This window comes from Rhinolophus hipposideros (assembly GCF_964194185.1).
Source record: "Rhinolophus hipposideros genome assembly, chromosome: 4".
Lineage (NCBI taxonomy): Eukaryota > Metazoa > Chordata > Mammalia > Chiroptera > Rhinolophidae > Rhinolophus > Rhinolophus hipposideros.
The window spans coordinates 35,607,761-35,633,378 of record NC_138050.1 but is presented as its reverse complement, the minus strand read 5'-3'; the positions used below and the strand labels follow the sequence as shown (position 1 = coordinate 35,633,378).

General features: G+C 34.5%; 1 protein-coding gene across 2 annotated transcripts in view; it reads right to left on the bottom strand.

Moving 5' to 3' along the window:
* Nucleotides 1-25,618, bottom strand: part of MSR1 (macrophage scavenger receptor 1) — a 251,146-nt gene that overhangs the window by 45,645 nt on the left and 179,883 nt on the right. The window contains exons 9-10 of one of the 2 annotated variants that reach the window (XR_013993184.1): nt 10,951-11,027; nt 1,560-1,654 (exon numbers count right to left, since the gene is read on the bottom strand). Coding sequence is in view for 1 of the 2 variants with exons in the window: in XM_081045698.1 (XP_080901824.1) it covers nt 10,966-11,027 (62 nt within the window). In the remaining variant the exon portion in view is untranslated. Of the gene's footprint in view, nt 1-1,263; nt 1,655-10,950; nt 11,028-25,618 lie in introns of those variants that run through there. The other variant, XM_081045698.1, reaches the window with a different exon arrangement.

Below are 25,618 nucleotides of genomic sequence, written 5' to 3'. Positions count from 1 at the left end.
ATGGCTCTTCTACAGCCTGAAATGTTCAGTGCAGGAGTGCTTTTCCAATTTAGAAAGGAAAAACACCAATTAAATAAAAATAGATTTAAGAACACTCAGTCCCTCAAAAAGTAAAAAACAAAACAAAACAAAACAAAAAAGTTATACTTTTTTTTTTCACATTTAAAGCACGCTGGCATGTACATTGTGTTGCTCAGATTAATTCTGTGCAACTTGCACCAGTTAAGCAAAATGGGGGAATTTAATGTTTTATCTAACCAAAAAGCAGACGACGGAAAAGGTGGGGATAGATCTGGATATAGGAACCCCTGATCCAAGAACTCAAACAACATAAAGACTTTCTCAGTGTCTCCCATACCTTCTGCTTCTGTCCATCTGGCTTCACTCTCACCGACCGGCTTCTATAAAGATCTCTGAAGAACATGATCTTGAAATCTATGGGCTTGTTCTTATAGGTTAAGAGGACATGATGGGGACTCTCTTTTCCTGAAATGCATCTTTCCTTAAACCATTTATCAGAGGTGAAGTAATTAGGTAATATATAAAAGTATGAGTACCACTTGGGTCCCATCCCTGTGGCATGGGGGTCAACTACTATGATTGGCAAACCCCATTGGAAGCATGGGGTCAGGGTAGGAGTGGAGGAGTTACCTAAGAGAATTTAAAGTTCAATACATATTACAATATTCATACACAAATACTAAAATTCCTTAAAGTTTATACAATTTGCGCTTTTTACAATAGAACAATATTTGTTTTCAGCAGTGTTCCCTAAAGAAATCAACCACTTAAAAATCTTTGTGATATCTGTTTTTCAAGCAAACCATAATGTCTAATTTTCAGGCTACACATATTAAGCTGGTTTTTAAGGTTTTTCTTCAAAGTATAAAAGAAGTGAGATACACATTTAGAGAAACAGACTTGAGCAAATCCTAATACATGAGTCCCAAATCTGGTCATACCTCCAGGGCACTTTTTATATTCCTGAAAGATCCAATCTGTGGGCCATCCTAGAGCCCACACAAACCAGGCAATAGCCTGACTTCCAACCTTACATGTCAAATTTTCAACACAGGCACAATTTACAGCCTCTCCCAAGTAAGCTGAGACTACCAAAAAAGCACCTTCCCTTTTAACTAATGAAGACTAAGGATAAGTTATTTAAAAAGGAGGATGCTTTCCTCTCTTCCAATTTTCCTGCCCTTTTAAAGAACTCAGGCAAGAACTAAGTTCATTAAAAAGAGCAGGCTGTTTCCCATTCTTCTGATTTTCCTAGAGGTTTGAGAAGTCCACATAAGTAGTGACTGCTGTATGAGAATACTGATGGAAATCGTTTTGTCCATCAACTATTGCCTCTTCCCTGTTGTACTAGGAGACACCTGGTCTCCTAGTACACCTTCCCACCTTTCTCCTTCCCACCTTTCAAATTGGGGTTCACAGGAGGGCATACTCTTCTCCTAGACCCTAAAAAGATCCTGGCGATTTGTTCTAAGCATTTCTGGTACAAGATGACACTTTACAGGCCCTCAAACTCACCTTCAATCTTTTAAAAGGCTTACCATGTGGTTGATTGTGACAATGGCAACGCAGTTTTTCCTTCCATCGGTGACCATTGGTTGTGCTCACCCATAATGTTCAAGCTATCTTTAATGATCTGTTTTGGCAAACAGAGTATTGTCAAATATGTTACAAAGGGAGGCTTAAAAAGCCTTGTTCATCGGGGTTTCCCATTGGTGCCCTGAGCCACCACGGGGATGAGCTCAAGTTATTCTGCTAGATGATGATAAGTATGTAGCCCACTTACTCCTGTCACCCCAGCTCATAAGGAGGTACATCCCAGAAGCAGAAGGGCCTAGGTGACTGAGTACTGTCACATGTATAAGCCCAACTGAGCCCAACAGAAAAATCCCAACTAAGCCCAGACTAAACTGCCAACTCATAGAATCATAAAAACAAAACAAAACAAAACAAAAAAGAAACCATGGTTATTGTTTTAAGGTTCTAAGTTTTGATGTGGTTTAAGCATTAATATCTAGCCGATAACAGCGCTGTCATTAGAGGTTGGCAAATGGAGCCCTAGAGTCATGTGACTCAAGGAACCCTGTAGTTTGTAACTCCTTCCTGAAGCTATTGTAAGCCTTCCTCAGTAGCTGTAACTACTGAGGTGAGGTACTACAAGTCCATTTATCACTTCTGGAATACTCTATAATAACCCCTCCCCTTGACTAAGAAAAACAAAAAGCAAAAACTGTAGGATGAGCAAAAATAGACAAGCTAAGAATGAGAAGGAATCATTGTGTGTGTGTGTGTGTGTGTGTGTTTGTAATATTGAAGTAAACAAATTCTGAAAGAACTAGAAAGATATATATGTTCTTAGAGCAGAATATGTTTTTCTCCCAAAATTAATCTATAAGTTTAATGCAATTTCAATTAGAATTCTCCCAAAATGATTCTTTTTGAAGTTGAGCAAAAACTATGTTAAATTTCACGTAAAAGAATAAATGCTCAACCATAGTGAAGGGAATTATAAAGAGAAAGAACAGTAAAAAGGACTTTCATTACTAGAAATTTTAAAGAAATACAAATCTGCTGTAATAAAATCAATATATCATTAACCCAGGAAGAGGCACTAGATCAACAGAATAGAATAGACAATTCAACCTACCTCCCTATATGTGAATGTAACATTTGAAAATAGTGTCACACTGATTCAGCGAGAGTAAAGAAGGCTATGTAATGATACTTACACTGAGCCCAACTTTATCTCCACAGGGCACAAAAGAAATCTAGTTCTCTATTACATTTAAAGATTTAAATATAAAGTATGTATATGGAGAGAGACAATATTTCTATGAACAAATGGAATTTTCCTACATAAAAATGAATTAAAATTTGGTGAAAATAACAGAAAAACAAACTTGGAAAAGTATTTCCAATAATGAAAATTATTTTAAATATTATATTGCACATCTGACATGCCAAACAATGTTTTAAGTTCTTTATATGTTTTAAGTAATTTATTCCTCACAGCAACCCTTTTAGGAAGTTACTAATCTTCTTTAACCCATTTAAAATATTTCTTTTCTTTTAAAAAAATGTATGTATGTATGTATTTATTTATTTACTTATTTATTTAAATTTGTTAGGGTGACCTTGTTTGTAAAGCTATATAGGCTTCAAGTGTACATTTCTATAGTATATCATCTCTATATTGCATTGTGTGTTTACCACCCAGAATCAGTTCTCCTTTTACAACCATATATGTGACCCCCTTTACCTTCTCCCATCCGCTTACCCTCTGCTAACCACTAAACTATTGTCTTTATGAGTTTTTGTTTATTTGTCTTGTTCATCTGTTGCTTTCAATTTTATATCCCACATATGAGTGAAGTCATATGGTTCTTGACTTTTTTCTGTCTAACGTATTACATTTACCATGACAACCTCGAGGTCCATCCATCTAATCACAAAACTTCAGTGGCTGGGGTTGCTCTCCATTGCTCCGCAATGAAATACAAAGTTACTCTGAAATTCCAAGCCTTTTACAATGATCCAGGTTCCCTTGGTGGTCTTATCTCTTAATATCCCTGTCCATGAATATACTCTGGGTTTTCCTTTCTTTATTCCCTTACTTCAGTAATAAATTCTGCTTTGGTACTTCCTTTACTCCACCCATTTGTGACATGAAATCTGATGGTTTTGTCAAAGTCCTGCTTTCTCCATGTATTCTTTCCTTATTTCAGATCAGGTATAATCTCACCTATATTCAACACCCTTCTAACTTTTCTTGATGCTTTTCTTGTGTACATGTAGTGAATGCCCTACTGAAGGATCAACTATGATAACAGAGAATATATTTTACTTATCTGTAAAGTGTTTAGGGCAGAATAATTGCTTGAGCCATATTTATCGAACCCACTACATTAACAGAGGAAAACGGCGGTTTCTACTAGGTTTACCAGTATTTTCTACTCAAATTTTTATTGACTTCTCAGAGTCTATATTCTGAATATTCTAGCATGGAATATGAAGTACAACTATTCCAATCTTTTATGCAATTTTATTATTTTATAATTACTTATAACAAAATATTCTAAAAACTCATTTGTATATCTTGGATTCTATTTTAACTCCTGTATTAAAAATTTTCAACATGTTTATGCTTTTTAGTTTTACAGCTTTTTATTCTTTTAGTCTTAAAACACATTATCTTGAACATATTAGAACTTCCTAAATAGGAATTAAAATAAAATCCCAAGATACACAAGTGAGCTTTTTTAATATTTTATTTTGCATAATTATAAAATGATAATGAAAGTTATGTAAGGAAAGAATTTTTAAAAACATGTTACCAATATATCTTAAGATTAAGATTAGGAACCAGGAGTATTAGGAACCAGGAGTCTATCATTCCATTTTCTATACTTGTTTGTGTAAAGTTTGTCAAGTCTTTAAGCTCGTTAGGTTAGTTTTTCTACCTACAAATGGAGATAACAACATGACCACTGGCTTAGAACATAATCTAAGGCTGCTGTAATGCTCCGTGACTGTGCCCCGTGACTGTGCTTTGTAAATGGAAAGTGATTATAAAATATCAAAATTTTGTTTTAGACAAGATTAGCTGTTTCCAAAGACCTGATATTCTACAAGATATTAATAAGTATTTTAAAAAATACAACAAAAAGTAACTTGGTCATCTATGTTTCAGAAGTGCTATATATTACATTTCTTCTCTGGAAGATCACTCTATTTATTGCTCTACTAAAAAGTACAAATTTGTTCATTGAAAGACCTGTTTAACTTCTGTAACATTGCGTTTAACAAACTTACTGAACCAAGAGATATCTTTCAATTTTTTAAATAACATATATTAACACCTGGAAGAATCAATGCTTTTATACATCCAGTTTAAGCAAGTTTGGACTAGACACTAAGAATTTAACCTTTCATTTAAATTAAAACACACACACACACAAACCAAACAAACAAAACACACACACACACACACACAAAATTGTCAAGCACACACTGCCTAATGGAACATTTAAAGATGCAAATTGGCAACACTATTTGTATAAATCACTACTAGGGAGTTAGTTTTATAAGTTGGGAAAATATTCTCTTCTTGGTCCTGACGGTGCTGTATTCTATGCTGGAACAGTCACTACCTCAATGATACCCTCATGGTCAGAGTAGTTCATGTTCGGCGCAGCATAATTCAATTCCAGGATGTAATTTATACACTGGAGTAATCTGGATGAGTATGTTCATTTTTATGGCTTTTCTTAAATCCATAAAACTTTGAATGATTCACAAAAGACAAATTATCAAGCTGTACAGACTAACAACACACAATTTAGTGCATATTTCTTTTTTTTTCATTTATTATTCATTAGGGTAACAAATCCATTTACAAATATGGATTTGTAAAATGCAGCACACAAAAATCTTATCTTACATGATTTAAATAAGATTGGTATTATTTCAGAAAATATTCCATTGTTTTTATTCTATATGTTTGACCCTGGGCTAATGGACTAATGTTTTAAATGCCATCCTAATGATATTTGTACCTCAAGATTAGATTTGGCTTCTCCCAATTTACATATTAGAAACCTATTTTTTTTTAACATGAAGTTGGATAGATGGAAGATTTAAGTTCTTATCTGTATCTAAGGCTATAGGAAAGAGGTAAACAAGGGAGAAAATTATATTCATGTGGAAAAATGATAAAGCTTTTAGTTTTATCTTATCCCTTTCCACTATAACAAAATATAAGCTTTGAGTGTTTGCTTCTTCCAGTGCTTTAAAGAGGGATATTATTGTTTAGTTTACATTCAGCAATAGTCTCTTAGAAGTGTGGTTCTGCCTCATCTCTGTGAGCATATTGTGGAATCTTCGCTATAAAAGTTGGTCATTAGCGCAAGGATTGCAAACATAGAGCCCTTTTTACTGTGGTATCAGAAGAAGGAAAGCCTATAGGGTATGAAAAAGCCTCACTGGTACAAATTAGTAGTCACAATATAGTCATAGGGATATGAAATACAGTATGAGGAATATAGTCAATAATGTGGCAAAGATTATTTGGGGAGCTAGATGGGCACTGGACTATTCATGGACGGTGTAGATGCCTGACGACTGTGCTATATATTTGAAGCTGAAGTTGAACAATATTGAATGTCAACTATAATTATAATTATTTATATATATGTATATATATGCATATACATATATGTATGTATGTATATATACATATGTATGTATAGTCATGGGATGTGGAGGACAGCATAGGGAATATAGTCAATGGTATAGTAATACCTATATATGATGTCAGAGGGGTATTAGGTTGAGGGTGGTTATGACTTTGTGATGGGTGTAAATGTCTAACTATTATTTTGCTTTGTACACCTGAAACTAAAAACACCCAAAAAAACAAAAACCCAAAAACTTAAAAAAAAAAGAAAAAGTCTCACTGGTGATTCTAATTTGCCTACTGGAAGTTTGGGGCTCCCTTCCTGCCATTTTACCTTTGAAAGTTGGAAAATCACAGCCATAAGAGGAGTGTCTCTCTATGGGCATGACACTCAATAAATATTTACTGAATGTATAAATGATGATTTGTTTAAAAAGCTATTACACAATGCTATTTTAATCCTCTCTCAAAACAAACAACAACAAACCTTCAACATCTCCTACTTGGTTTTAGGTCAAGTTGCATCTCCTTAGACTATCACAAAGGTCTTTCTTAATGTGGACTTTTGATGCTCTGGTTGTGGTAGAGGAGAGAGGAAGGAAAGTGTGGCACATAAGTAGAGTTGTCTGCAAGTGAGTTTGTGAGTTCATGGACAATGTGCTGGCTGGGACCTAGGTCGTCCCTTCTCCCAGAAGCAGGGTGCGAGATCTAAGCAACTCAGTTTCCTACTGGAGCAGGCACTTCCTTCATCTTCACCCTAGTCCTCAGAAGAGAGGACTGAAATACTATGAAATGCAAGCTCTCCTTTAACAGGGCAGCTGGCGATCCCAGACTGTGTTTGTCAATAGATTGCCTGCTGCCAAGCAGCTTGTTGACTTCCTCATTGACTTTACTCCTTTCTTTAAAAAAGGGAGACCCACGATGGGAGAGTTCCCTCTATTGTCTCATATCTTATATTTTCTCCCTCAGAAGTAAGGACCCTGGCAAGCCTCTCTAATTGATGACAGAGAGACTGAGGGATAATACATATTTCTGTCCTGACTGAGGCCTTCTGAATTTTCTCTTTTCCTAGTGAAGCCCATTCCTAATCCCTATTTTGTGGCATTGTAGAGAAACTTAAAAAGGACTTCCATCCATGACAAAACAAAATTGAAACGATATATCAATATCTACCTGCAATTCATGCATGGAATAAAGACAATCTAGAAAAAAAAAGCCCTCAAGGCAAAAGACAAGACTTGAATAAACAAATTTTTAGCACTCAGAGTTATAACTAAGTTCAAAATTCTGTAGATACAATTGAAGACACTGGTTTCAGTTGAAAAGGAGATATAAATCACTCAAATAAACTCTAACAGACAGAGGAAAAGGCAGAATTAGCAAAAAGAGGATTTGAGAGATATGAAGAGGTTGTCCTTGGCTTGGAAGACATGAAATTTAAAATCATGTGGCAATAGAAGTCTTGAGAGAAAACAGGGACAAGATTTTGCTACCTACTTCTTCGAGCCCAACACCGAAAATATCTTTGCGTTTGTGTGTGTGTGTGTATGTGTGTGTGTGTGTGTTTTCCTGAATCACCCTAATATAAGGTTGGTGCAAAAATAATTGTGGTTTAAAAGGTTAAAAATAATAGCAAAAACCGCAATAACTTTTGCACCAACCCAATACAACCATGTAAGCTGACTAAATTAATAACAACAGATTCATAGGGAAAATGGCTTTTTATTGGCAATGCAATACACAAAGAAAGAATGACTAGCACCAGTAGCCTGTCTCCTCAGTCTGGGAGCCTTGTTCCCCACACTTGGTATCACAGTTTTTTCCTGTAGGTCAGATATGTCTCTTGATGGTGACACTGGTGGTTAAATTATTTTGAACCAACATCACTGCACCCTTACTTTGGGTGTTTTCTTAAGGGGAAAGTGAGAAGTCCAGCGAGGTCTGAGAAATCTTTAGAGATGAGCAGGATGCTCACTGCTTGTGCCCAGGGTAGAATCTGATAATTCCCCTTTTATTTCTATCATCAGAAACGACAGTTTTCTTCTCACTGGCTATTTTCTCACAAAAGTATTATATCAGACACAGGTCCTACTTCTTCTTCATGGAGTCAATTGCTCTTATTTTATTTTATTTATAGGAATATTTAGCAACACCAGAAAATGAAATTTATTGTTTATCAAATGCTGATAAATACTACTGTTATTTCCGTTATCTGAAACTCCATATTGTCATTTTAAAACAGAAACAGGATTAATAATTTGGAACTCCTGCCCTCATTCAGGGTAAAGAGGAATTATTTGGAACCAAGGGAACCTGAGCTGATGCCACCCCAAAGAAAGGGAAGAGGAGAGCCAAATCCAATTTCTGTGGTGTCTCTCACAATGTAAACGAGACATCAGAAGGAATTATGCTCTTTTGAGGCCCACATGTCAGCACTGCTGTCTCTCAGAGGGCAGTTAGAGACCTACACAGCAGAAGACAAAGTTGGGGAAATGTCACCATCAATTACTTCACTCTCCTTCTTGGGTCTTCATTTCTCCCACTTCATCTAAAGTGTTTGATTTTGCAAGACATAAAAAGGGACTGATGAAAAATTTTCCCCATGTAAGTGAGGGAGAATTTTCTAAAGAAAGGAGTAGAAAATAGCAGAGTAGACGCTTTGAAAGAGACAACTGAGTAGATAGGAAATGTGGCAGGTAAAAAGACTGTCCCCCAAAACACCCGTTTCCAATGCCTTCTGACATGCTTTCTTGCATTTTGGGGATTAGAAAGCCAAAGGGGGGGGAATTCAGATACCCTCATTGCTAAGATCCTGGAAGTAACTGAATCTCTGTCAATCTCATGAGCTGAGTTATGTGGAATAAAAGACGTGAGGCATTTACTCAGCTAGAGAGAAGTGGTATTAGAACCAATAGTGGTAGCAACTCTATGATTTGATTGACCATTCCCTGCTTTGGCTCTTTTCTAGTCGTGGGACTCATGCCATTGTTCTGTGGTGAAAATGCTCTGATCTGCAGATTCCTGATCAGTGGTAGGGGTAGCATTCGCCTTGGTGGTCCAGTTCTGTGGTAAGTCATTGGTGGCAGCTCAGTGTATAGGCTATGTTTTCAACCCTTGTAACAATTCGGCAACATATTTATACTTTCTAATTCATTCTATTAAACTGATTAGAGTAATTTAATTTGCCTGAAATTAAGAACTTGTTGGAAGACAATTTTACAGAGTCTCACATTTCTGCTCATCGTACTGCCTTTGTTCTTTACTATCTTTTGAAAGACATTAGCATAGTAAACAGCCTTGGGAGGGAGTGATGGTTTGCCCTCTGGAGCAAAGAGGAGGCTTGCTTACTGTCCAATTTAATAAAGCTGTTATTTTGTGAGCTGCCCTACAGAGAAGCCCACATCACAAGAAACTGAGGGTGACCACCAGTCAAGGAGAAAGAAGTCCAAGAGCCTGTGTAGGATTGCGTCCTGCCAGCCATAATGTAAGTGAGCTTGAAACAACTCCTTCCTTCCGCAGTTGAGCCTTGAGGTGACTGCAGCCTTGTGAGAGGCCTTGAAGTAGAGGACCCCCCTATGTTGTGCAAGGAGTCCTGACCTACAGATAACCTGAGGTAGTCAAAGCTTCTGCTTTCAGCTTCCAAATCAAGGAGTAATTTATTATACAGAAATAGACACCTAAAATATTCCCTATCTGAGCTTCTGGCGTTGGGAGATGGATGGCGACCAAAAGATAGAGGAAGTCATTGTTTAGAGAAAAGCTGCCTGACTAGCAGCACAGGTTTTGGATTTTTATGTGACCTGAAATTCAATTGCTAAGTCACGTTTATTTGGGGGTGGATAAATAGAGCAGCTAGAATTACTTACCTTAATAATATATTCTGTTTTCTCTTAGTATTTTCTTATTTTCTTGATATATTCTTGACCCAATAGTGTGCTGTGTAGATTTCCCCATTTTTTTCAAAATGATTAATTTTAACCGTTTCGATTTTTTCTCCTCTACTGATTTGAAATTTGTATATTCTACTTCTATTTTTTTCTAGTGCTTTCCCTTAACCTTTTAACATATGTATGTAATGGGTCATTGAATAAGCAGGACTCATAAGTTATAATCAGAAAGCAATTATATTTGTCTCCTACTATTCATTAAAATTTGATTCAATGAGGAAAGTTTGCTTCTGTTCCTACATAAAAAGGCAGGCAATGCATGGCTTGTCTGATAATTATTAGGTAATTCAATGTCTTATAACAATTTTAAACAAAAACCAAATAAATTTAAAAAAAAGCAAGAAAGAGCTTGGCATGTGTACTACCTACCGTGTTTCCCTGAAAATAAGACCTAGCCAGACCATGAGCTCTAATGTGTCTTTTGGAGCAAAAATTAATATAAGACTGAGTCATATTTTACTATAAGACCCGGTATGATATATTATAATATAATATGATATAATATAATATAATAAATATAGTATAATAAATATAATAAATATAACAATAAATATATTATAACAAATATAATGTAATTAATATAATATAATATAATATAATATAATATAATATAATATAATATAATACTGGTTCCTCAGGTATTTCTAATCCACCCAGAATTTGAGAACCACACAAAACATAGTCTTGATTTAGAAATTAGAATATCCAGTCCAATATGTTCATTTCCATATTAATATCCTTTAGAGAAGATTCTTCCAGATCCCCTCTGATACGGGATGCCCTCTGCTGGTAAAGCAGGATGGTACTTACCTTCTCTTCAGGAGGTTAAGTGGCCTTGTGTCCTTCCCTGGGTCTCTTTCTTCTTGAGAAATTTCTGATCCATCTAGCTTCAAAACAAGAGAAGAGAAGATTAAAAGGAGGGCAGGAAAGTTCTTGTTTGGCAAGCTGAAAATTTTACATGTACATTTTACCAACAAAATATTAGTCAGTACAGTTATCTTCCACCTAAAGAATATAAGAATTTTAGAATGTTTTAACTCTCGTTATCCTATCATACATATTAGTATTGTCTAATCTCTTAGATTATCTATATTTTTAATCTTACCAAGTTGGTGGTGGTTGTTATCATTATCATTATATACAGTCAAGGTTTACTTACATGTTTCCCAATTGTTTTGTTCAGTATTAGTATTTGCCTATTGAAGCTTACTCATATGTTTTCCAATTGTTTTGTTTAATGATATGATTTGCGTTTTATTACTCTTCAGGTTTTCCTTGTGTTCCTTTCCAACATTACTCTGCATCCCTTTTCTCCATATAACCAACTATCCTAAATTCTAATATGAGAGATCATCTTCACCTATTTCTCTCTGTCTTCAAAGAGCTTTCCACTGGCTATGGACTTTTAAACTCATTATTTTCTCTCAACCTCTTGAAGATACAGTAGACCCTATTCTATGTGCCTATCCAGTATCTGGTCTTGCATTTTCTCTTAGTGAGAGAATACTAAAGCCAAATGGTAGCCAAATATCTCCACTCCCAGACCTGCTGCTAGAGGTGGTCATTAACGCAATTCTTGCCAATAAGATATAAGTGAAACTTTACTGGTCATTTCTGTGAAACGTTTTATTTTCATAACAAAAAAAAAGACAGATGTTGTTGACAAAATCCTATGTTTATTTCCATCTTGGATGTGTCTGTGACTTCTGTAGCTACAGCAGCCATCTTGTGACTTTCAAATTATAAGCACGAGGAACAAATACAATTTTAGAGATGCCAACTCTGACATTGTTGAGCCATTTAATTAGTGCCAGCAACCATCCATCTGATTTTATATTTTAAAGAATCTTATATATTATATGATGTTATATATGACACAACATATACATTAATATTTTTTGCACTGGCTCCTCTCTCTGCTCTTCTCTGTCTCGCATGCCCCTTGTTATCCATTCTTTAAGTCCCAGTTCAAAATTTACTTTTGTAAATATTTCCTTGAATTGTTCCCTCAGCAAAACAATTCATTTTCATCTGTGTTCTAGCCAGAATTTATTAACATTTATCACATTATATTGTAATTCATTTTTGGGGTCTGTCAATCTCAACAGATTGTTTTGCTCTACAAGAACAGGTGTCATACTTTCTTTTTTTAAATTTATTGGGGTGACATTTGTTAGTAAAATGACATAGGTGTAATATAAACCCCATTGTGTGTTCACCACCCAGAATCAGTTCTCCTTCCATCACCATATATTTGATCCCCCTTACCCTCATTTTCCACCCGCCACCCTCCCCTTACCCTCTGGTAAGGTGTCATACTTTCTTTATCTACAGTAGACCCCTCCTTGTCTCCAGTTTTGTTTTCTGTGGTATCTGTTATCTGTGGCCAATTAGAGTCTTAAAATATTAAATGAAGAATTCCAGAAACAAGCAATTCCTAAGTTTTAAGTTACATGATGAAATCTGGCCTGGCCATGCCCTGGATGTGACTCATCCCTTTGCAGAGTGTCTGCATTATTGATGCTCTCTGTCCATTAGTCATGTAGTAGCTGTCTCTACTATCAGCTTGACTACGGTGGTATCACAGTACTTGTGTTCAAGTCACCCTTATTTTATTTAATAATGACCCCCAAAGCCCGAGTCGTGAGGCTGGCAATTCAGATATGGCAAAGAGAAGCCATAATATGCTTCTTTTAAGTATATAAACTTGAGTAGAGTACAAGAATATATTTCAAGAGACTACATTCATAAAACTTTTATTACAGTATACTGTTATAATTGTTCTACTTTGTCATTGGTTATTGATGTTAATCTCTTACTATGCCTAATTTATATACAAACTTCATCATAGGTATGTATGCATAGTGAAAGAAAAGTATATATAGGGTTCGGTACCATCCAAAGTTTCTGGCATCCACAGGAGGTTGTCTTGTAACATATCTCCCTATGGATAAGGGACAGCTAATGTATATTTTAACACACATAAGTGCTTAAAAATTGCTTATTTAATGAATTAATCCATGACTGATAGGCCTCGTTTCATTATTATTAAGATATTTTTCCTCTGGCTTTCTTTTTTTGAGTATGTTTTGTTTAGTGGCTTTTACTGACAAATGAACACAGAATTCCTGCAGGAACTTTGCAGGACAAATAATTCATCCAGAAATCTCCCCAGGGATTACTGGAGTTCTTGAGCATGTTTTTAACGAGCTTTTTGTTCCTGGAATACTGCAGAATGTTATTGTTAATAACACTAGTTTAATTCTATTCTTTTCTCAAAATGCTGAGAGTGTAAATATAAAGTTTCCTATAAGAGAAGAAATACTATTTTTACATCTGTTAGGCTAGAAGAATGATTGTTTTTATTTAGAGCAGACTTGGAGAAAAAGTACCAAGATAATGTTAAAGAACATTGTCTAGGAGCAAATTTTACATTTCAGAATGATTTTACTATTTTACCATTAAGGTTAATCAGACTGGAGAATATTTTTATTTTTACTGTTTTTATAGGTTTCACTGAGCTTTCTAACTAGGAGTTACTTTAATAGTTGTTGATTTTGCTTTCTTTTCTGGGACATTGTTTATGGATTAAAAACCCTTTGTGTTTATAGACAAGTGAGCCAGACTCTGATGATCAGGGAACTTACTGTGAAAGCCCAAAGGCATCTTCCTATAAGGGATTCATAACTAAAGAATGAAGGTAAGGCAGATAGACAAGCAATTTAGTTAGACGAAAATAATTTAAACCTGGCGGAATAAAATTGTATTGGAAAATAATACCTTGATACTACCAAACTGGAGTAAATTAAACCTATCATGATTTCAGACCGGACATAAATTATTTCAGTCCTTGCTAGAGAAATGTTTGAGAGATTGCTAAATTCTCCTTGAATTGTCATTCCTTGAGCTTTAATATATATTCAAACAACAAACCCTTTAACTATGCTCGATACGTTTGATTTACTACTTGTTCATATGTATTACTTTTTTAGTTTCTATCACCAAAAAAATATTTCCATTCTTGTATACAAATATTTTTCTTGCTATCTCATCGTTTTACTCAAATTGTTCTTCTTTGTTTATTTGCTTTAATTAGAAGAGAAAACAATTTTAAGTTTCGATTTTGTTTGTATGAAAGCAGAACATTCCATGGGAGATGTTGCAAAAAAATTCCTGCAGGAGATTTGCAGGTGATATAAATAAAAGAGTTGACCAACTGGGGAGTGGGATTGTGGGGACTTTTTGATCAAAGAATACATACCTTATCAAAAGTAGATAGCTGCTACTTAGCTCTTGCTAATTATTAAAGGATTTTTTTCCCAAACACGTTATGCATCAAGATACTTATGTGATATCTCCATTTTCAAAACTGCTACCCTACCTAGACATTGAACATAAACGACTTAACATGACAAAGAAAGACATGATGGAAGAATAATATATCACTGCCCATGAAGCAGTCCTATAAATAAAAAAAATAAATAAATACATCGAAGGTGAACAAAATGTAACTTCTAGCTCCAACTCCCAATTTACAAGGATACAGAGAACACAGGAACTCGTTAGACTACACCATGGGGATGCAATCAGCACAATCCAGCCTGTGGGGAACCACAGGACCAACAATATAGTTTCTTCAATAATTGCAAGGGAAAAAAAAGAGAGAGAGCAATGGATGGGTAATTTATAGACTAAAAGAGATTTAAAAGATACATCAACCAATTACATGTGTGAACCTGTATGGATTCTGATTTTTTAAAATTATAACATTTATGAGATACTGACTAGATAATTGATATCAAGGATTTAATGCTGATTTTTAAAAACATAATAAAGTTGATGTGGTTATGTTAGAAAAGCACCCTTATCTTTAGTGACACATGCAAAATATTTATGGATGGAATTTCAGAAACACATTCACATTAAAACAAACAAAAATACTAGGTGAATGCCACGTGTCTGCAAGCCATGTGTGGCTTATGTGCTGACAGTTTGTCACTCTGGGTCTGTAAGAATATATGCAACTAATTTACAATTCTTATTTCTCATCATCATCAAAAAACTAGGATATATTAATTATACTTAAGAGCTTTAAAGACATACAGGCCACAGTTTTCACTGGGAGAATATGAGATATGTAATAATATATCACTGCCCATGAAGCAGTCCTATAAATAAAAAAATAAATAAATACATCAAAGGTGAACAAAATGTAATAGTAATACAATATTAAATAGTAATACAGTATTGCTACTCACTCACCTTCTGTTGTAATATTCAACTCTATAAGTGTATCTCAAATTGCTAGACTTTTTGAATGCTTTCCCAGATTTATAGTCTGATAACAGTTAACATAATGCTTCCGAGTAATAACAAATGTAAGTTAGTACACAGCTTACGGGTCACTTCTGCTGTGAAGTGTATTTCTGAGCAAACCATTCTTCCCAGGTCTACCAGTCAACAAATGCTACATATTCAGAGTGCTTAATGCCATTATACAACACGTTGCAAAATGAGACCATTCGGGGACCAATCACACCCTTTTCCAGGGTCCCTAGAGACAGCTTATCATGAATTTGTTAGAATCACTGAATTCTGTCTAATTCCCTAAGTCCTACTTGAGGGAATTAAAGTTAAGAGATTTTGGATATGTCATTGGTGAAGACCCTCCTGAGCCCCATTGTATAAAAAGTGGCTTCAGTACAGCAACTGGCACTTACATATAACGTGCTCAAAGAAGGCTGGTTCCTTTCCCCCTCCCCCACCCACTGCTTAATGAAGGCCCTGTAATGGATAAGGAGAATCATCTAGTATAGTGCTTCTCAGTCTGGGGATGAGGGATTAAAGGTGGGAGTAAAGGTGACATATTAAACTTACTTGGGGGGATTTTTAAGTATATATACTCTCATCTATAGATGAATCAGAATTTGAGAAATGGGAAGGACACATGAAATCTCAAAAAATACTCCCCACGTGATTCTAATATGTCATATTTCTGATGATGCCTCTGCTTATGGCCCCCTGGAATCTCCCAGCCCCTTGTTGAGGACCATTGCTCTGTCAAGATGGATCTCAGAGTCTTAAATGAGAGAATTTGCAAGGATGTTGCTATTCTGGTCTAGTCCATCATCAACTCCAGGAAGTCTGTCATTCTGTACATTTCTTAAGCATATCAAATTTAAATCTTAAAATCACAAGAATTATATTCTATTGGTTTCTGTTAAATAAGACTCCTTCAAGGAATTGAATTCCAGGAATTCAAGGAATACTTTCCTACAAAACATTGTACTTACAGTTCAAGTGTGAAATAACTCACATAGAAACATAGCAGAAGGGAAGAAAAGACTGTTTATCTATTATTAACTGGAAAATAAGTTATAGAATAAGGAACAAGAAACTAGAAATTGGTATAAGCAAAGAAATAGGCCTTACATGTAGCTAGTATGCAGCTGCTATAATTTTATATATGGAAATAACATTAGAAATGAGGTGGAGTGGAAGCAAATGACTGCTCATGGACAATTAATCAAATTTAATTGCCCAGTCTTAATTCTGCCTCTTATCAGACGCTTCCATGGTCTGTGGATAGCTGCCACCGCCAGTTCTTGTACTTGTGACATCTTTCATTTGAAGATGAAAGAGTTATGAAACTTCCTCTTTTCATTGTCCCTGAAGGATCTGACTTTTTTTTTTTGCGATACAGAAAATAGATTAACATAGATTTTTGGCTTTCCTTTTGGAGGATGAGAGTCAAGATATGAAAGGATTGATGCTTTTCAAAATTCCTGTAAAACCTATTCTATGTCTACCCTCTCGTTTCTCCTTTTATGCTCCTTTTACGTCTTCCCAATCATCTGGTCAAGGGGCATCAATGCCAACAGGCTCACGGCACTCTGTCCTAGCTGGGTACGACTGGCATGAAGGCTTCCAGGGCTCCCAGTTTGCTGACAGAAGGTCAACTGTAAATATATTTATGAGAGGTATGCACCCACATTGGTGTAGAGGAATGAGTGGGGCCCAGATGATTTCTTATTGCTATAAAAGCACATTTAAAGAGTCCTAGTATAATGTATTTATTGTATGTATCATTTTAAAAAATGAGATTACAAAACTAAAGAGGATGACTTCTATTGTGCTATTCATTAAACAATAAAGGAAAAACCAACCTACAAATAAACATTCCTTTGAAGATTATATATTTATACAAAGTACAAATCTCAGTTTAAGTGTCAGAGATGATGCAATCTCCTTATATTTCTCTAACATCTCAATTCTTACTATGTACTGCTCATTGTCTGAGGTGGTAATTTGGGGTCCCTACTTTCTTTTCCTTACAGTTTTATCTAAGGTCTTTGTTTTCCAAGTATTGGGCACTGAGAGGACTTGATCACATTTATCCTCTGGACATGTATCACAAGCATAATTGGCCCCCAATTATTAGCACACACAGATTGTCACTGTGCATCTCTCTTTCCTGTGAGAGAGCTCCTTTTTGTCCTCTGCTCAGCAAGGGATTGATGTATTTCGGCACCATGCTGAGTTCCATAATTGTCTGAGTAGCAGTTTTAGTAGCTTCTTCTAATCCCTCATCACCCTCAAGGCAGGGGACAATTCTGCTGCTTCCAAGCCATGCTGGGCCACATGAACTTCTTGTGACTGTCTCCAGTTCACACAACTCAATATATTCCACAAATCTTGCTTTGGGAACCTTGCCTCTGGAGGGCTCTACTGAAAGCAGGGCACAGCTTACTCTTCTGAATGTACTAGGAAAATAGCTTCCTTCCGTTACAAAGCTTTGTCTGGCATAAGCTGGTTCTTTTCCTTTTAATTTTCCTTCTCCTTTTAATCAACTTTATTGTGATCAACATAATTTATATACCATAAAATGCACGATAAGTAATCAGTTTAATGAATTTTGACGAATCTCCATAGCCATGTAATCATCACCATAACCAAGATATAGAACATTTTCATCAACCTCCCTCAGGCCCTTTGCAATCAATAACTTCTCTGAACCCGGAACTAGGAAACTTCAAGTCTGCTTTTCATTACTATAGATTAATTTCAACTATTCCAGAATTTCTAATAAACAGAATTATGCAATATGTACTCTTTCATCTTTGACTTCTTTTACTCTCATAAAGATTTTAAATTTTCCACATGTTGCTTAGGGTAACAGTATTTCACTCCATTTTTTTTATGGCTAGTAGTATTCTATTGTATGAATATATCACAGTTTGCTTATCCATCAGTTTGCTTATACACCTGATAATAGATAAATATGTTGTTTTCAATTCAGGGGTATTACTACTGAAGCATTGATGTACAAGTATTGTTTGGATATAAATTTTGACATCTCTAGGTTAATTACAGGATTTTTAACCTAGATTTGCTGGATCAATTGATAAGAGTTTGACTAACTTCATAGGAAAATGTAAATTGTTTTCCAAAGTGGTTGTATCACTTTACACTCCCAGCATCAATGTCTGAGGATTCCAATTCCTCCACATTCTTGTTGATACATGGTATTGCTAGGCTTTTTCATTTTAGTCATTCTAATGAGTCTGTAACAGTTTATCACTTTAGTATTAATTTTCCTAATTAAAGACAATAATGAGCATCTCTGCATATGCTTCTTAACTAGTTGTATATTTTTCTTAGTTAAGTGTTTAAATCTTTTGCCAAATTTGTAAACAGATTTTGGTCTGTTTTATTGAGTTGAAAGAGTTATTTATATATTGTGGATACAAATCTGAAATACATGCCAGATACATGTATTTCAAATATTTTTTCCCACCCATACGTTGCCTTGTAATGTATTCATGGTGTCTTTCAAAGAGCAAAAGTTTTTAATTTTGATGAGGTCAAATTTATTCTTTTTTTTTTTTATGGTTTGTGTCCTATGTAAGAAATGATTGTCTACTTCAAAGCTGTAAAGATTTCCTTTTGTCCTTCTAGAACTTTTATAATTTTAGTTTTTCCAATATATTTTCTCTATGCTCTATTATGAGTTAATTTTTTTGGGGGGGATCTGTTCTGAGGTTAGTATCAAGGTTCACATTTTTTTTCCACATGAATATCTGGTTGTTTCAGCACCATTTTTTTGAAAAAAAATATAATTTCTGCTTTGATTTACCTCGGATTTTTCTTGAAAATCAATTAATTGTATAAGTGTGGGTTATTCCTGGACTCTGTTCTATTGATCTATATTTTATTATTATACAAATAGTACACCTGATTTTTTTTAGTGCTGTCTTGAAATATATTTTTTCTAAATAATTTGCATTTTAGAATCCATTTATTAATTTACACATTACAGCTTACTGGGATTTTAACTGGAATTGTACTGAATCTATAGATATATTAGTTGAGAATTGACATTTTAATATTGAAGCTTCTAGCCCATGAAATTGGTATATCTTTACTTATTTGTCTTCTTTAAATTTCTCTTCGCAATGTTTTACAGTTTTCCGGGCAGAGGTCTTACCCATATTTTGCTAAATTTACCTCCAAATCATTCATATTTTATATCAATATAGATTTCCTACCAATAGGAAATCTATTACTAACCTTTAGTGTTTGCCATGAAAAACAATGAAGTGTTCCCTGAAAATATATAAGCTGTGAATTATATTATCATATTTCTCTTTTGGAGATTTATAGTACACATTAGTGTGTTAAATGCTCTGAGTAGTCTTATAATAAAGGTATCTTTAGTTTTGCTTAACTATGTGATTCCTCAAGGAATTTGACAATGGAAATGTTTTGCTTAATACCCATTAAGATCTATCTTATTGAATTATGATTCTGAGGAACACGTTGTTTGGGAAACAGTGATGATGTCAAGATGATGATTAGGTCCACTTTAACCCCACTCCTTCTGTGGGTAGGAGGGTGTAGGTCACATGACAATCTCTACATTTGAAGATGCATCAGAACACTGGGTTCTGTTGGTCATTAGGGGACAGTGAAACAACAAACAGAGGGTAAAACTCGCTCTTCTGGTTAATTATTTCACATTTAGTTTTGCCTGGGATCTTGTTTTGCTCTTCCAGTCACTCCACCCTTGAGAAGTGTGGGTCAATTAACTGTCAGTAAAAATAAATTCTGATGATTTCCATAACTGGAACTGTGAGTACCTGATAACACAGAGGTAAGGAAAATCTTCTAAAGGTATGAGAAACAACCTTAAACCTCTTCTCCTGATCTTTTAATGCACAAAGGAAATAGAGCCTGGAAACCTGCTTTGAGATAAATGAATAGAAATGCTTATCTCGTCGACATGAGGTCTTAACATTCAGACATATATTAAATGAAATAAAAACAGTTTTGTAAAGATTTGAAAAATATGCTAGAAGTGTCAGTATTTAATAAACCCAAGGTGACAGTTAATATTTAAGTATAAATCATTTTGGCTTCTGCTTATAAGAAGCTCTTCTGTGGTATGACAAGGCTTTTTTTTTTCTTTTTGCAAAAATCAATATAGCAAGATAAATAGATGAGTTAGTTCTTAAAGTGCTTTTAATTTATTTTTTTATTTTTTTGATGATGGTTAATCTTTACTACATCCACTGGCAGGACATTATTAGCAGTGCAAGGAAAGCATATATTGCAAGGAAAGATCATCTACAAATGGGCCTGGATTCAGGGAAAAGAAGATGAAGATTGAGAGACTATGAATGGCTAGTGCCAACATAATAAAAGCAAAATACACACCTCCACTGTCTTATTTTATACTCCAGAATATGATTGCTACATATACCTCATATCCAGTTTTCATACAGCTAGACCCTTTCATTCTGTGCCTTATTCATGTGCCCAAGATTATACTCATTGTCTTCTCCACAAGTACATTGAGTTTGGGTAGTAAACTACATTTGTTTGTTTGTTTTCATTATTATTTTTTAAATATTCTGTTATTCTCAGGTTATTTCTGGATAGTTTTAGCTCCTCTGTAATCCCATTAAAGCTAAGTACTCCATAGTGTTGGAAAGAAAGGTAAATATCTTCAACTATAGACATTTCCCACAGAGAGACCATACATGATTTGATTTAAACACCACATCAGCAAAGAAGGGGGAGCATTATTATATCACTTCTATTGAGCACATGAAGATTTAGAGAGGTTAAATTATTTTGCAAAGATTACATAGCTTTGTTGGTAGAATTGGGATTTGAATCCACCTCTGACTGCATACCTGTGTTCTTCCTTGGTATCTCTTTCCCTACAAGAAGATGATTTATTTTATTTTTTTTGGTAAAGGTTGGGAGCTTTCATGGCAAATGAAGGCTGTAACACATATATTCCTGACCTCATTTTCTTTACTATTTATGTGTAGCAACCAAAATAAGCATATTGACAGAGCGTTAAAGATGTGTCTGAGACTGCCTTTCCTCTGGGAAAGATACTTATTAGGTATTTTCTGGTGAAAAGCAGAAACAAAAAGCAGAACAGAAAGTTAGCATATCTAACACCCTTGACAAAGACCAGATCTCATGATACCTAAGGGGGCTAACAGAGCTGCTCAAGTATATCTAATCTAAAATATTTATAAGGCATTCTATGAGTCTTTTTCCTTAATGAAGGTGTGACACAGACTTATTTCAAGTTCCATTGCTTATAACTTAGAGAACATAAAAAGAGAGGAGCATATATTTTCAGGTTTTGTCAACATGTATATTTTAAAAGGGAAATGTATCTTGATTTTATTCTGTTTTGCCAAACACTATTTGTTTCTCTAAGCAGCAAATACAAAGTCTCATATAAAATGCATCCAGACCTAAGGCTGAGATGCATCAAGACTATTCCCACAAAAGTTTCTCCTTCATTCAGTTTCTATACAAGGTGTCTCCTGCAATTTTTATATTTTAAAAATTTCCTCATATATCATATATGCATCTGAAATCCCAGCTCCCAAGGAAGCAGTGTTGAAATTTTTCTGAAAATACTCTCAAAGGAAACTTTTGAAATTGAAAAAGTTGTTTTGATGTTATAGCTGGGAGTTAGCAGTGTATCAATGTATGACTTTAGGTCATTAAAGAGTCCCCTAAAAGGCAGAGACCAACTGGTAGACACCATTATACTCTCTGGGAGGGACTGTGTGACCTGGGGTAGAACTGGCTCAGAAAACTTCAGGTGTCAAGGAACACCAGTTAGGCATAATTTATGTGTGGCCAGAGATATGGACAAATAGTTAGAAGAGCTCTTTGGCATAGTCTAAGCACAGATCTCTTATATTTCAGATGTGGAACAGAAGCCAAAAGGGATTAAGTTCATTTGACCCTGGGTCATACAATGAATTAGTGGCCCAGTGTTCACTTCCTTTTCTTGGTTAATGACTATCTATCATACTTAGAAAACTGAAGAGTAAAGCTGGTTTCCCTTCACTAGTTGAAAAGCAGAAGCAAATCTTTATAAATTAATAATTTCTAACATTGAATGAAATTATTTTCATATCCATATGTATATTTTTGTTTAGACAGATAAAACTATGAATGAAGGAAACAAGAAATGACTAATAAAGGAACTACTTCAGTGATTAATGCTATTATAAAATGACAGAAAATAAACGGGAAACATTCGGACACAATTAAAACAAGTAACAAAAAGCTGTGCTTTTCTGTCATTGCCTTAAACAGACTTTCAATATTAGAAACACAGTACCTCAGTTCTTCAGAATCTGTCATTACAAATTACATTAAGAACAGAGTAAGTCAGTGATTTAAAAAGCACAGAATCATCATTTTCTGGTAAAATGAGATTGAGGAAATCACTGAGAAGTGAACCAAGATGGCTAACAGGGAGAGACATGCTTTCACTTTTGCCCAGTGTTGAATACACCCATTTGTAATTATTGTTTTATTAAAAACAAAGTCTAATTCAATATAGTTAGAAATAAATCCACTAAATAAATCCACTATAAATGATTATAGAAAGATGATTTTAAGCGTTTTTTTTTTTTACTCCTTCAAACTAAAGTTTTTACAAAGCTTCAATACAGATTTCAAAAACAACTAAAATAAGGTTGAGAAAACCACTGGCTTTTCATCCATATTTGCTTTGAACAATTAATCATATTTGCATATGTTAGATATAACCATTTGTACATTTACCCATTCCACATTTATTTTATTTAGAATATTCAATACATTAACTACTTTGATACACACTGGAAAATGATCATGGAACATGTGATGTAATAGTAAAAGCAGAGAAGTCATTTAGCATTTACAATACGGTATGAGTATTATTCTGTACTGTATTATTATGTACTATAACAGAGAAAATTCTGAGTACATGGAGTGTCAACTAAACTGGTTTCATGGTATATATTGGAAGTACAAATTAATCAGCTTCTTGTTCATATACTAAGAACCACTTTTCCATATCTTTCCAACTTATATGAGCTTGGCAGTGAATTTCATAACACAAGACTTTGCCATAATTTTTTTCACATGCCATTGACAATGTTTTTAGTTATATATAATATTATATATATATATATATATATATGTTTATATGTATATACATGTTCCTATATGTATATAGAAACATGATTAGTCACAAAAATTAAAATAATCAAATCTATCAAAATGTACACAGCAAAGAGAATTGGCAGTAATCATTTAAGGTACACAGTGGAGCAAGAATTAATGCTTCAAAAGGGCATTATATTATATTAACAATATCTCAGCCTAACACACATTCAAACCAACAAACATTGCAAGGGACTTAAGCTGTATTTAAAATCTATAATTTGTAGGCCCTTCTTGCAGCCACTCTTTCTAAACATTTTTTTTTAATTATACACAAGAATCCCATACTGTCTGAATTATTTTCTTGTTTAACATTTTTTCTGACAAACTTTTTATCCTAAAAGGCTATGATGCTGCAACTATGGTTTATTAGTTTCTTTCTTTTTTAAATACCTTCAGGCATACAGAACAACATAGTGATCAAACATTTATGTAACTCGCAATGCGATAACCCCAACAAGTCTACTATCCACCTGACACTGTACATAGTTATTAGAACATTATTGACTATATTTCCCATGCTTCACTACACATTCCCGTGATTATTTGTTTAAATTATAGTTGACATTCAATATTATTTTATATTAGATTCTGGTGTACAGCATAGTGGTTAGACATTTATACAACTTATGAAGTGATCCCCCAATAAGTCTATTACCCATATCTGACCCTATACAGTTTTTATAATACTAGTGACCATATTCCCCATTTGTACTTCTTAATCCCTTCACATTTCTCACCCAATCCCCCAACCCCTTTTCCATCTAGTAACCATCAGTTTGTTCTCTGTATCTATGGATCTGTTTCTGTTGTGTTTGTTCATTTATTCTGTTCTTTAGATTTCACGTATAAGTGAAATCATATGGTATTTATCTTTCTGAATCTGACTTATTTCACTTAGCATAATACCCTCTAGGTCCACGCATATTGCTGCAAATGGTAAAATTTCATTTTTTATGGCTGAGTAATAGTCCATTGTATAAATGTACCACTTCTTCTTTATCCAATAGTCTACTGATGGGCATTTCAGTTGTTTCCATGTCTTGGCTATTGTAAATAGCACTGCAGTGAACATACGGGGTGCATATATCTTTTTGAATTCGTGTTTTGGAATTCTTTGGATAAATACCCAGGAGTAGAATTGCTGGGTCGTAAGGTAGCTCTATTTTTCATTTTTTGGAGGAAACTCCATAGTTGTCCATGGTGTCTGAACCAATTTGCAATTCCACCCACGGTGCACAAGGATTCCCTTTTCTCCACATCCTCGCAAACACTTGTTGTTTGTTGATTTATTGACAATGGTCATTCCGATGGGTGTGAGGTGATATCTCTTTTTGGTTTTAACTTGCATTTCTCTGATGATTAGTGACATTGAGCATTTTTTCATATGTCTATTTCATATGTCCTCTTTGGAGAAATATCTGTTTAGGTCCTCTGCCCATTTTTAAATTGGATTGTTTGTTTGATGTTGAGCTGCGTGAGTTTTCTATAGATTTTGGATATTAATCTCTTATCAGATGTATCATTGGTGAATATCTTCTCCCATTCAGTAGGATGTCTTTTTGTTTTGTTGATGGGTTTCTTTGCTGAGCAAAATATTTTAGTCTGATGAAGTCCCATTTGTTTATTGTTTTCTTTTGTTTCCCTTGCCCAAGGAGACATATCAGAAATAAATATTACTAAGAATTATGTCTCAGAGTTTACTGCTTATGTTCAAGTCTTTAATCTATTTTGAGTTTATTCTTGTATATGAAGCAAGAAGATCATCCAGTTTCTTTTTGTTTTTGTTGTTGAATGTATCTGTCCAGTTTTCCCAGCACCATTTATTGAATAGACTGTCTTTACCCCAATGTGTATTCTTGTTTTCATTGTCATAAATTAAGTGACCATATAGACATGGATTTATTTCTGGGCTCTCTAATCTGTTTCACTGATCTATATG